This window comes from Ursus maritimus, unplaced genomic scaffold (genome assembly GCF_017311325.1).
Source record: "Ursus maritimus isolate PB19 unplaced genomic scaffold, ASM1731132v1 scaffold_1, whole genome shotgun sequence".
Lineage (NCBI taxonomy): Eukaryota > Metazoa > Chordata > Mammalia > Carnivora > Ursidae > Ursus > Ursus maritimus.
This window is the reverse complement of record NW_024423343.1, coordinates 29,459,317-29,473,019: the sequence shown is the minus strand read 5'-3', so window position 1 is coordinate 29,473,019 and position 13,703 is coordinate 29,459,317. Positions and strand designations below refer to the sequence as shown.

Here is a 13,703-nt window from a genome sequence, read left to right as displayed (position 1 = left end):
CAGGACACCCACTGGTTTCATGCCACTGTTTTTGTTTTTCGAGATAGTCTTTCAAGCCTCTCAGGATCCCTTCTTTTCGCTCTTTGCTTGTGGCTTAGAAGCCTGGAGTGTGCTCACACCAGCCCCTGGGGACCCTGTCCCGAATTCAGTGACCTCTGCTGGGTGTAGAGGAGCCAGCCCCGCGTCCTCGGAGAAGCCACTTTGCCTTTTCTCCGGAGCTACAACCTCACAGAAAATGTCTTCCCCTGTGGGAGCCGTAGTATTTTCTAGGGAAAGTCTCAAGTGCGATGAACGTAAACCCAGTTTTGAGGATGGTCAGATTCATGTGTTTCAGGGGCAAGGTAAAAGCTCAGACGCTGTGGTGAGTCCGCGTGTCTCCAGCTGCACTGTGTAATGTGGTAGCCACTAGCTGTTTTAATTTTAATCACAATGAAACATTTCGGGGCTTGGTGGCACAGAGGTAAACCGTGGCCATCGTCGCGGGATTGTCTTGGTCACACTGGGTAGGCATCTTTTGGCATTGACGTGTGCGTGATCTCTGGGGTCCTTGCTGATGCTGCTTCCACACAGAGGGGACCGAAGGCAGTGTAAACCAAGAAGCAAGGAATTAGGTGGACGTGCCTTCTCTGTGGTCCCTCTGGTGGGAGTGTCCAGTGTCATCGTGTCATTCAACCTCGGGGAGCAACCATAGTAAGGTAAGCAGGTAACACAGCATTAGATAGGGGAGGAACTATTTCATTTGACCAAAAAAAAAAGTAAATACTAAGTAATACCATTAATAGCAATAACAGTGGTAGTAATAATAATAGTTAGGATTACTATTGTTATCATTATTGTCAGGAATGGGACAAGAAGACTAGAGAAAGAGCGTACCATGGCAGGTCAGTTTCAGAATTCTCAAGCGTGGGGCATCCCTCCATGTGTGTTCTTTTCTACGTTTCCTGACCTCGTGAAGCATGGTTACAGTATTACTTCATGTCAATAACTCCAAATCGTGGAAATGGTATGAAGGAAACAGGCAGGGTGCTGGCTGGCTCAGCTGGTAGAGCGTGCGACTCTTGGTCTCAGAGTTGTGGGTTCAGGCCCCGCGCTGGGCACGGAGCCTACTTAAAATTAAATAAATAAATAATAGAAAATAAAATGAAATTAAAAAAGTAAAGAAAGCCGGCAGTGCCTACTCGCAACAGTACACCATTATGAAAAGACGGAGCTTTGGCTGCCTAGCACTCGTATGTTTATTGGATTGAGAAAACAAAACCTTTACTCTGGATTCAAAAACAAGCTCAAGACGAAGAAAACAGTGTTCCGAAATATTCGAATTTTGTTAATGGTTGCTATTCCGTCAGATATGTCAGTGGTAAAGTTATTAACGTATTGGGGGGGGCTGTTTGGATGCAGATTGGGCCACTTATAAACTCCACGAGAGGAGAGGACCAGAACTGTGATTCACTGGGTGACATGCGCACAGGATTAAGAAAGAGAGAGAGAGAGAGAGTGTGTGTGTGTGTGTGTGTGTGTGTGTGTGTGTGTGTGTTGGGGGTGGGGGAACGTAGATGGTTGCAAAGAAATTACAGAAAAGAATTGATGAGTGAACTTGCTCATGATGGGCTTGATATTTGACAGGGAGCTAGTAGTCACTGTGGATGAAAAAGCAGCTCTCTCTGAACTCAACAGACCTCCCCCGTAGGTGGGACCAACACAGCAAAGGATCGAGACTCTGCCCTGGCATTAGCTTGAGTCGCCCTCGGAAACAGGGTGATGTGGCGAGGCGCAGCCCCTGCTCTGACACAGGCAAGACCTTCTCAGGCTCAGACTGAGGGAGACGATTACAGACCAGGAGCAAGTTGGCTAAGAGAAAGCCAATATTCAAAGAATACCTTCCATTGGAGAAGGAAGCAGAGAGGCTCTTCTTTAAGGAAAATAGGAAGCAAAATATCTCTGACTTTATAGAAAAGACAGCAATGAAGAGAAGCTAGTATTCCTTTTTTAAAAATTTTTTAATTTAAATTCAATTTAATTAACACAGTATATTATTAGTTTCCGAGGTAGAAGTCAGTGATTCATCAGTTGCAAACGACACCCAGTGCTCATTCCATCGTGTGTCCTCCTTCATGCCCATCGCCCAGGTACCCCATCCCCCCACCTCCCCTCCAGCAACCCTCAGTTTGTTCCCTGTAGTTAAGAGTCTCTTCTGGTTTGCCTCCCTCTCTGCTTTCCTCTTATTTTATTTTTTCTTCCCCTCCCCTATGTTCATCTGTTTTGTTTCCTTTTTTTCTGAAAGTCACAATTGGCTGAGTTCCCCAGCAATGTGCAGATTGATAATGAAGGGGTAGAATGATGACAAGACTGCCTCAGTTGTAAAACCTTCATGAAAGCTGACATACAAAAATAAAAAAATTTTTAAAAATTTTTTAAAAAGCCAGCTCTAGGAAGACTTCTGCAAAGATCAGACCTGAAACCTCAAATGTCCACAAAATGGTCAGTTGTAAACCTTGAGAACATCCTGCAGAGTTCATCCAAAGTCAGTGTTTCCCTTAACCGGTTGTTAATTTGAGGGCCTTAGCAGAGATAGACTGACCTTGGGAGGCCAGCTGAGGGGCTGACTCATGTTTTAAGCATGACCTATACAAAGAGATTACATCTCCTGCAGCACTAAGTATTCTTTCAGATGGTAGTTTTAGCAGGAGGGCAAGATGCTAGCCAGGAGATATGTGTGTCGGACAGATGGTGCGTTTGGCTTTGCGATAGCGAGAACGATCAGACTGGTGATTTACTTCAGGGTTTGGGAAGGTGTGGACACGACCGATTCTGTGGCTGTTAGGCCAACCACAGTCACGTGTTCACACGTGCTCATGCAGCCGAAGCCAGGTGTGGCCATAAATCGCCAGGTGAAATATCAGATCCTTTCTAGAGACAGCAGCAGGTTAAAATGCCCGAACCACCCTGTCCTCTGCACGTCCTCGCTGCCCTTTCGAACTCCTGTTGTTCGTTCCCATGGGATTATTTTCCCTGTGTCACGGGCAACAACAGATGTTTTGAGTCAAGAACCTAGCAGAATGCCTCCCAAATATGTCAGGTCCGGGAGGAGAGGGATTGTATCTCTGGGACATTATTTCTTCATTCTCTTTCAGCAACTGAACGTTATTTCCTTTCTATTGTCTTTTGGTTGGAAGCTCTCCATGGCCGGCATCACTGCCATCAGCTGCAAGAACAGGAAGACAGTGTCCAGCAGGCAGAGCTGGTTCTTAGCTGGTCAGTTGTCATGTCTGGGGACCTCTTAACAACCCAAAGGGCTTTTCCTTGAAGTCCAGCTCAGTGGCTAATGGGGCCCACCTGCGCCATGCCAGCCCTTTGCTCTGTCAAGTAATCGACAGCCACCACATGCTTACAACTTCCTCTGGGTCTGGCAGTGGTGGGCCATAAATTAGAATGTTCTACAAGAACGGACTTCACTCACAGCACACTTTTGGGTGCCGTGACTTCGAAGAACTGAAGCGCTCAGCTTAGAGGAGCATTAGTATAGACCTACCACCATAACAAAAGCCCCCCAAAGTGGACATTTAAAGAGGCAAGGGTTGAGTTTCCCAAGAAAGTGAAGACTCAGGGTCTGAATTCTTCACGAGTGAAAATGTTTCCAAGTCAGAGGACAGAAATTGGCTGTGCTCCATCAAGGATAGGAGGAGGACATGTGTCTAAATGACAGCAGGAAAACTTAAAACTGAGTTTAAGAAGTTCCTGACAGTTAGGGTTGTGACCCAGAAAACACATTGCCGATGTGGCCTATGGAAACTCCTTCTCTGGAGAATTTAAAGCAGAGGGTGGACAGCTGTTCTGGGGATGTTTTCAGCGTGGTTCCTCTGGGCAGCCGGGCTGACCTGGTCTAAACTGTCTCCTGAGGTCCCACTCTCATTCCAGAATCATATCGTATTTTATTTCACCTACCATAGAGTGACAGGAAGGACATGTGGTAAACAGTGCATTGTGCACAAGTGGGGGCCGGCTGATTGCTGGGGGCGGATGGATCAGGGAACTGAATGACCCCAGAGAGCGTCTTCACTGCCCTCCGGCCAAACCATATTTCCTTGTGAGTTTAGGACTGGTCTTCCCAGGTTATTAGTGCTCTTTTGACCCTTTTTGTTTCTTTAAAAAAAAAAAAAAAAAGGCAAGCATTGGAGGCAGTGCGTGTAGCAATAGTAGTAGTAGTAATAAAGATCATAGCTTTTATTGAGCGCTTACTGTATCCCTGTATTTCACATGGCCTATTCGAGTTCCTTCTCTTCACAGCCCTCTCCAGTAATGTTCTTATTATACCCATTTTATAGACGGGGAGACTGAGGCTTTAAATGATGGGTGAGCAGTAGACGAGGGTTCCAGCCCCGATGAGCGGCCGTGCTCTGGCGATTCTGCTCACTTGTGTGGTGCTTCACTCTCTAGCAGCCGTCTCGGACACATGCCTCTAGTTCTCTGAGCCTCCGTTTCCTCTCTGGTAAAAATGGAGAAAGCAATACTTGTTTCATGGACCTGGATTTCCCAGGGAAGATCCCATCAGAAAAGGCAGACGGCACTTCCTGCGCCGTAGCTGGCACACAGTAGGTGCTCAGCGAACACCAGTTCTCTTGCCCCTGCCTTTCCTGCCCCCTCCCCTGGGCCCGGCCTGGTCCAAGCCATTCCTTCGTGATGTCCTGGTTCTAATCAGGCCCTTCTCAGTGACAGGTGGGGACGTTTTGCAGCTCAGAGTCCCTCTGACTGATGTCTACTGCTAATTCCTTAAATTTACATATCATCTTTCTTCCCTCGAGCTCATAGCACTTAACAGACAAGTGGGGCACAAATGATTTAACTAAGTGAAATTCAGAGGCCTGCTTGTCTTGAGATTCTGCAAACTATGGATTAGCGTAGATGTCAGCACTGAATTATGATCCTTCAGCCGCTCGTGCTTAGCACGCCACCAGCATTAACTCCCCGGTCTTCCAGTGGTCCTTTAAATCATGCGGAGCGATTATCGTCTTATTGTGGGAGAGAGAGCAGAGGAGGGGGGAGGAGGGGGCTAGCTGGGGTCCGGGGCCGCAGCAGCCCGGGAGACCTCTGGCCTGATGATGCCTGAAGTTTTAGCAACAGGATGGGTAAACAGAACAGACCCAGATAAAACCCCGCCAGCGCGGCTCTCTCCACCTCCACACACATTTGACTTACTAAATTCTAACCATTATGCTATGAATCCCCTGCCGCTTAAGAATGTAAATTCACAAGTGACAGTATTTCTGCCAAGCAATTTTCAAGCAGCAAGTGGGTCTTATTTGTGAAACTGTGAAGGAAGAAGGCTGAATAATAAGTCTGAAATCTGGTTTCCTTTCTATCTAGGTGGAAGCAGTCAGGGCTTGGAAATCACTAGAGCCCGAGAGCGTCTGGTGGGGGGAGGGTTCTCACTGGTGGCTCCGTGGTGCATCCCCAGGTCACCCTGTTATTATCAGCTCACCTCACCTTCGAAAGGGGTGTTGGCTCAGGAGAGTGGGAGGGAGTTGTGAAGAGATTATCAGAGTCTGAGGGATTGCCAAAGGCTGGCTGATTCCCCCTCTGCTCTCGAGTCTTGTGAGAATATAAAGCCTCATAGCGTTCCTTTATCCCTGTGTTTGTCATTCATTCATCTGTGGGAGCAAAATTTTCTTGAGTAGCGGCATATCTATGTCACCGTCTCGGGGCAGGGAGAAGCAGCAGAGTATTAACCTTTATATGTGTACGCCTGGGACTCTGTCTTAGAACTGGAGCGATGGGAAAGACACACACGAAACAGTTAATTACAGCGCAAGGCAGTGGGTAGTTACCTGCTGAAATGCAGGAGAAATGGCCTCGAGTCTTTTTAAAAACAAGGTAACATCAGTGGTGCAGTCAGTGAATGTTCGAGTTGTGGAGAGAAAAGAGGCATTAGCTAGAATGGGCCTCACCACCCTCTCTACTTTGCATAAGTCGCTGGAACCTTTCTGACGTCTGTGTCTTCATCCTGTACAAATAAGGTTCAGAAGCCATAGCTCTCACAAGCGTTTAGGAAGGATTACACGAAGTAATGCACGTGAATGTGCTTTAGAAGCTGCAGAGCATTCTGCAAATATGACTTATAATTATTATCATGAACGGTGGTAGTGATGGGATCTGATAGGGGAAGCGTAGGTTTGGGAGATCTTGGAGTGTCGGGCTGTGGCACCCGTGTCTCCTCCCTTGGCCGATCACCTCCTTTGAAATCTCTGCTGTGGACAGCTGCCTGGTTATCTGTGCTGACGCTGGCCTTGAAGGGGTCTCCTGTTGTGGGGGTATCAGACATGTAGTTCTGGATGGTTAAGGAGACAAACTGGAATCCCAACTATGCATCAAACTGGTCTGATTTGACTTCAGGGGAGGGTGGCTTCTGGAGCAGTAATCCTAGAGAATCTAACTGGAAGGGCTTAGAGGGGCCAGGAAGGAGGGAGAGAGATGGGAGAAAGAGGGGCCAGTGATGGGAGGACAGTGACACGCTCATTCTTGCTAGAACAACGATGTCAGCAGGAGTAGCAGCAGCCAACCAGTGGTCCAGAGAGTAACCTGTTGATTCAGGGCTCTGGAGTCCTTCCTTGCCTGTTCTCCCCTGGCAAGCCCAGGATGTTCACAGTCCCTGGTGAATAAGAAAGCTGGGTGCACATGTGTCACATGAACATGCTTCTGAAGTGTCTGAGTGCTGGCTGTGTGGTGTGAATCACCCCCTGCCACCTTGCAGAAGTGTTCAGCAGAAGATGTTTCAGGGCCAAAAGGAGGCAGTGAGATTTTCTTCTCCAGTGCCACCTGTTTTCTGTACAAGTGGCCAGAATGCTCCTGGGCACATGGGGTTGGCAGGTGCAGGCCCCCATACCCGTGTCTGCAGGGCATGAGGTCTGCAAATGGCAACAAGACCTCCTTCTTCTGCACAGTGTCTGATGTATTTGAAAACTAATCAGCCAAAAGGCCCACCCTCCAAACATTCGGATGGGTGAAACCTTGATTTCCCATCCGGTGTATATTCTCTATTAAACACGTAGCCTTCATTAGTGATGATGACTGTGCCTGTTCTCAGTGGACCTCTGTTTGCCTGGCTTTCTGACAAAGGCCAGTTCTGGCCTCCCCGTGCTGGACAGGGAAGGAGTAGGGTGTCAGGCCCCCCGGCTTACCCCTCCACAGCCACCATCCCTTCTTCTGCTTGAGGTTGATGCTGGCTTCTGATGGTCACTAGAGTCCAGGTACCACCTAGTAGCACGGGTGGAGACAGATGGTTTGAAATGTCTTCCATTTGGACAGTGCCCAGCCAAGATGACAAAGGCTTGAAGCATAAGCCCCCTGGCTAGAATCATCTTCCAGTCTAGCAGCCACCTCGCCCCCTTATTATTTAGTTCATTAGGCTGCATTGGCCCTTTGGGTTAGCCAGTGGTGAATAAGACGTGGGTCTGGCATCTTCAAATCTCAGGGTGGGGGAGACAGGCACAAGACACCACCAGCCAAGATGTAAGGCCAACCACACCAAGTGCCATCCGTAGACGAGGCACAGAGAAAGCGATACCAAGAAATAGGCAGGAAGGACCAACCTGACATACAGTCTCCAGAAAAGGCTCCAAAAGGAAGCAGCTTTTGAGCCAAGATCTGTAAGAACCTTGAGAAGGAAACAGAGGGCCTGGAGAACAAGGACATGATTAAACAAGACCCCCAAACTCTGGTTCTGGCTTTCTCCGGGGCAGGGGGGCGGGGAAGTGGGGGCACTGCCGCAAACTGGTCTTTTTCCCCAGTGTTGTAATGGGAAACTCTGGGTTTCTTTCCCACAGATGACAGGAATTTCTTGCGGCTGCAGAGCGATGGCCGGAGAGAGGGCCAGTACGCGCGGCTCATCAGCCCTCCCGTGCACCTGCCCCGGAGCCCCGTGTGTATGGAATTCCAGTATCAAGCCACGGGCGGCCACGGGGTGGCGCTGCAGGTGGTGCGCGAAGCCAGCCAGGAGAGCAAGCTCCTCTGGGTCATCCGCGAGGACCAGGGCAATGAGTGGAAGCACGGGCGGATCATCTTGCCCAGCTATGACATGGAGTATCAGGTAGGCTGGTGCCAGGAGGTGGGTGCAGAGATCCAGGGGAATCTTTGTGATCCGTATTTCAGTATTTCAAAGGGCCGTGCCCATTCATCATTAGGGAACGTGGTTAAGCGCTGCTGTTTTCATTGTGTTTCTCACATTGCCATGGCAACTAAATGACACTCTTATTTGTTATTCAAAATGTGCCTATCTCTACACCCAGGCTTGGTTCTTTGTTCCTCCTATTGCCTTTTATATTGCTGAAACCTTCCCAACAAATGTTTCTTCTCTCCATTTTAGTTTAGATTGCTATCAGGTAGGCTGACAAAGGGACACAGAAGCCAGGGAAATAAATACAACCGGCCTCCACACACGAGGGAGGAAGCGCGCGGAGCCCCCTCACACTCCAGGGAGAGGGGAAAACCCTGCCAGCCAGCTCCCGGGCACGTGGGCGCGGGAAGGGGAGGGTGGCGGTTTGCGCTCAGTGGCCAGCAGACCAGAGAGACTCCCGCACGAGTGGCTTTTCTCCCCACAGCTCCAGGAGGTGAGCTGTATGATCTCTGCCCCACGGAGCGCAAGACTGAGGCACAGATGGGTATGCACAGCTGTGGCTGAGGCTCGGGTAGGAGTAGACACTGTGGAAGAGGTGACTGAGAACCAGCCAAAGCATTAACCTGCTCCTCCCCAGACGAGAAGCAGCAACAGATGGTTGGTGAGGCAGCCAACTGCTCGCTCGGCTTGCCAGAGGACATGTGCTCGTGTGCAGAGAGAAGCTAGGGAGGGTGAGAATGGGGAATGACTGAGGACCACAGAGCGGAGGGGCTTCGGTGTGCAGCCTGCAGTCGCTCTGCAGGTTGTAAGGTGTCCTGGTTCCGCCCCACCCCCACCTGCATCCCCATTTATAAACCTTAACGCACTGTGCGCTGTACTGTGAGAACCTGTTTGCATTTTTGTCTCACCCGCCAGATGGTGAGCTTCTCTGGACAGAGGGTCCTGCTGATTAGATTTTGTAACTGTCCTTGTGCCTGCACATAGTAGGTGTTGAGTAAACTGTGGGTGAGGGAAAAAACGCTCTCCCTCCTAGTTGTCATAAGGGAGCCGTAAGACAATGTTACGCCAAAGGCGATCCAAGCCCAGTGTATTGTGTTTCTCTCACCCCACCTGTTGTGTCCTCTGAGTTTCCAAATACCTGCACTGGACGTTTGAAGGATTTATGAGAAAAGAACCTCAAAAATGGCTAGGGACAGTTCAACTCTCCTTGAAACATGTCCTGACTCTGGTCCTTTTAATCAGTACATTCCACTTACTGGACAACAATAAACATCACCTTGGTATATATATTTTTAATCCCTTCAGATATACATTTGATTTGAACCAACTCTTTTTAGATTAAGATTTCAAGTACATAGCCATGTGGTCAACAGATGTGTACCAGGTACAGTAACACACACACACACACACACACACACACACACATTTTAAGCTGAAGTTAACAGAAAACTGGAAATCTTTGCACTGCTTGAACCAGGGAGCTCGGTTAACCATGGCTCTTGTTCTTCTGGCTTCTAGATTGTGTTTGAGGGAGTCATAGGAAAAGGACGTTCAGGAGAAATTGCCATTGATGACATTCGGATAAGCACTGATGTCCCACTGGAGAACTGTATGGGTACGTGAATACCTGTCTCTTTGTGGCTCTTCCAAATAAGACACCAGGGGCTGGGATATACAAGAGGAGAAAGCACGCCATTTTCAAACCTAGTTGTACCCAGTGGGCAGAACAGCACCGGTCTATGCAGGAGGTGAGGTATGAATGTAGTTGTATCTTAGGCTGCATTCAGGATGGGAGGGGTGTGAAATGAGGTGAAGTCTTCTATTCCTGTTCCCATTCAGAAATAGACATGCAATAAGTATTTAAAGACTTGGGGTGCCAAGACCCCATCATCAACTCCAGCTTTTAGCAAAGAAAATGCTAGAGGATGAGAGCAGCTGCCAGTCAGAATTACATGCTGCAAAGGTTTGATGTTTTTAGTGGAAGCCTTCACTGGTGAGCAAAAATAGTACATGTGTTATATCAGACTGATAACAATTACCCAAGTTGTTCCTTTACGTGAATGAATTGCAGGGCAAACTATGGCAGGTGAGGTAAGATTTTAGAGTTTGCTTTGAAGCTAATACCTTCAATGCCCAAGATCCCACAGTTGTAAGATTAAACATTGCATGCCAGGTGACCAACACAGGAAGGACACCATGACTGTCCCTTTGGACAGAAGTGCTGAGAGGCCAGCCTACAGAAGATGCACACATTTTACCCGGGTCACCCCCAAGGGCATCCTGACCATCTCCCATGAGCGCCGTGGACATTTCCAAAAGCAAGAGGCAATCCTGAGAAGGAACAGGACCTGCCTTTACTCGGCAGAGTGACTGTAATCACTCACTGAGGGCTTTTCTTGGCACATGGGTCCTGGATGTGTGTGTGCCTGATGATGTCAGAAGCACCTGGGACCACCCAAGTCCCTTCAGACCCCGGGCATCTAAACATAATCCAGGCTTTGAGAAAGTGATCGGTGGTAAATGACTGATGACGATGCTTTTGAGACCCATTGCTCTATAAAGGACTTTTTCTTCCAAAGCACTTTGGGAATCTCTCCCCACCCACCCATCCCCTGTGATGATGATGTGTTAGACACAGCCTAGAGCATGAGGAGGATATGGGGACACTTTCCGTGGGGTATTACAAAAAGTCATCTTCATCATACCTTATACCTGCCTCATTATTTCTTCCCCTTATCTAACTCAGTGTTTTTTCTTTTTTTTCCCCCCAGAACCCATCACAGCTTTTGCAGGTGAGAATTTTAAAGGTAAAAAAATTTTTTATTTTTTGCATGTCTTTTTCTTCCACCCATGTGATGTGAATTTGGTGTGGGGGAAGGAACCTCCAAACTTGACAAATCTCTCAAGAGAAAACAGACACCGCACCTTCCCGCCACTAGATGGCACCAACAACACCTGTAGATTCCAGGAAAGAGGATTGAGATCTCCCTGTCTCTTGTTTAATTAAAGTTTAGAAACCTATAATAGAGACAAATAGGTTACAGATAAACCTTTCAGCCTTGCATTGTCCAACGGGGAGCAATGAGGCTGAAAATGCATGAATGGTGAGAAAGGAGAGGCTGTGGGGGAGAGTGAACAACAACAAAAATCAGTAGTAAATTAAAAGTGAAATGAGGTGGCAATGATTTATTTTCGCCTGAAGACGGTGACTTTCCAGCTGCAGAACACCAAGGCAGCGGTCCCAGGGAACCCTCAGTGAGGTACAGTGGCAGGCAGTTTCGCGAGGCTAGAAAGTTAGGGAAAAGACACAGGGAGTGATGACCCCGAGGAGAAAAGGTTGCAGAATGCTGGAGCCGGTGCCTGGTAAAGGCAAAGGGGAGGCACATGTGCCGACTGGGGTTAGAGCATCTAAATATGGGACTGAAAACCAGACAGGACATTTTCTCCCTAACAAAGTAAAGAGCAGAGCAGAGAAGAATTTGGGGTGCCAGCCTCATGGTCGGAGCGTGGGTGGTGGTAACGTCTGTGCTGGGGGGGGGGCGGCAGCGGGGTTCACCCTCTGCCCTCCTTGCTCTCCTGTGACTTGATACCGATGAAGTTTCCAGCCAGTTGTCCAACGCTGAGTGTCTAGAAGCCACTGTAAGGGCTTCCATTCTGTCGGCCTGGGTGGCAGGGCACACGCCAACTCTCCCCCTCACCTGATGCCCAGGGTTTTTCATGCAAACATTTGTGAGGCTTGCTGTGCCCTATTTGCCCCGGCTGGCCTTCACCCCAGAGGGGACAGCATTCCAGAGATAAGGGAAGGCATTTTTATATCTGAAGTCTAGACGCATTATCTTCGCACTCATTAATCTGTCCAGCTCCTGGCTAGAAAGAGATGAATTCCCGGTTTACCACCTAGATGCGCTTTTGACTCCAAATCATCTGGCCTAACTGTCCACTTATCACCCTCTAAGACAACAGTGGAGGGGAGGGGGGCCTGGCAGGAAAGAGAATGACAGACCCACACAAAACACAATTTCTTTCTTTCTCCCCCTTCCTTGCCTCCCGAACGCCATCCCCGTGCCCCACGGCACATTTGAAAGTATGAAGTGTGTTCCTGGGCGGGCGCTGATGCTCTTTGGGGGTGAGATTGATGTTAATGCGGGACTAAGTGTGGGGAGGGAAGCTGAGATCCGAACTGACTCACTCCATCACAGTTGCCGTTCAAGTTCTTGGAATTCCAGGACCCAAGGTAATGTTTCTGTTGGGCAAGTCAAACCTGCTCGTTAAGACTCAAAGCTCCCAGGAAGGCTGGCCAAAGACCTAGAACAACGGCCACAGACACTGCGGTGTGTGAGCCCGCGTGTCTGAGTCCATGACTGACAAGTACAAGGGCTAAGTGCTTTGCTTCTGTAAGAGAATCCACAAAGCAGGGCGCATGTGCTCTCCTTGAGGCTGTGTTTACCGTGAGGCTTCGCAGTCCAGTCATGTTCTCTTGTAAAAAATATATAAATAAAATATCATCAGAGCCACAGAGCTCACTTAGCCAAAATAAACACAGGGCTTAGTGACTTGAAGGTAAGCATCTCCAGCGCTCCCGATGGGCTGATTCGGGGGTTAAGCAAAAGCAGCACAAGGGTGGCATGGATTGGCCCCTGGCTGGCTGTTGTCTCTGAGCATTTTGGAAGAAGGAAACCAAGTCTTGGGGGGCAGAGACTTGGCCAAAGAACGTAGAGTCAAGGGCAGGATTGGAATTGAAAATGGACAATTTCTATCACATTGGCAAGTTGTACACGGAACTTGAAGGCGGTAGCCAGGTGAACTCAGGGCCGGTCTTCTTTTGGGCCGAGGCCCCTTTGACCTCAGCATGCAACTGTGTTTTGACTCAAGCAAAGCCTTCCACTGGGGAGAGGAAAGAGGACGACCATTTGCTCTGTCTAACCTAGTGAGGGACTGGCATAGCGTTCCTCTCCTGGTCAGCGGCAGGCAGCCCCGTTGGGAGTGTCGGTGTCCTGGGGTTAAATCAGCCTTTTCACTCAAAAAGGGAAACAGAGAGAAATCAGGTTTGGGCAGGCCGGATGTGGAAAGTTGATGGTGTAACGCTAATCACAATAGGCGGTTACATTGTTAGTACGGCTTTTTTTGAATCCGGGTTGTTTTTCTTTTCCATTATAAATTAACCATGAGACAGAAGCAATCTCATTCTTCAGGAGAGAACGATGTGTACTAGGTAAATCTTTAAGGAAATGCAATAAAAGTGGTCTCCGGGCGGGTCTTATGAGGTATTCTTGATCTTTTATATTTTAAAGTGCCTTCCATTCTCTGCCTCTTACTCATTGCTTGCCATGAAACATTTTCCAGTCACCTTGTGTTTTCTGCTTAGTGTGTGTACTTTGATTGTAAACCAGGGTGTGAGTCGGTAATGAAGAGAAACAAGCCATAGAGAAAAAGAGAACGTGTAGGGAAGGAACGAGGAGGAGAGAGAATGAATAAACTGCGTTGTCATGTGATTTGTAAGAAGACTTGTGTTGTTGTTATGAGTCACATTCTAAACAATGTAGCCTGGGCGTGCGTTTTTTTTTTCTTCCTTTTTTTTTTTTTTTTTTTTTTTTTT

The 13,703-nt window shown here is 48.4% G+C and overlaps 1 protein-coding gene across 3 annotated transcripts in view; it reads left to right on the top strand.

Annotated features, from left to right (window-relative positions):
• The window catches only part of NRP2 (neuropilin 2), a 118,421-nt gene that overhangs the window by 75,925 nt on the left and 28,793 nt on the right, over positions 1–13,703 (top strand). For 2 of the 3 annotated variants that reach the window (XM_008687402.2, XM_008687404.2), the window contains exons 13-15: positions 7,818–8,080; positions 9,626–9,722; positions 10,879–10,899. In XM_008687402.2, the coding sequence (XP_008685624.1) occupies positions 7,818–8,080; positions 9,626–9,722; positions 10,879–10,899 (381 nt within the window). Of the gene's footprint in view, positions 1–7,817; positions 8,081–9,625; positions 9,723–10,878; positions 10,915–13,703 lie in introns of all 3 variants that reach the window. The other variant, XM_008687401.2, reaches the window with a different exon arrangement.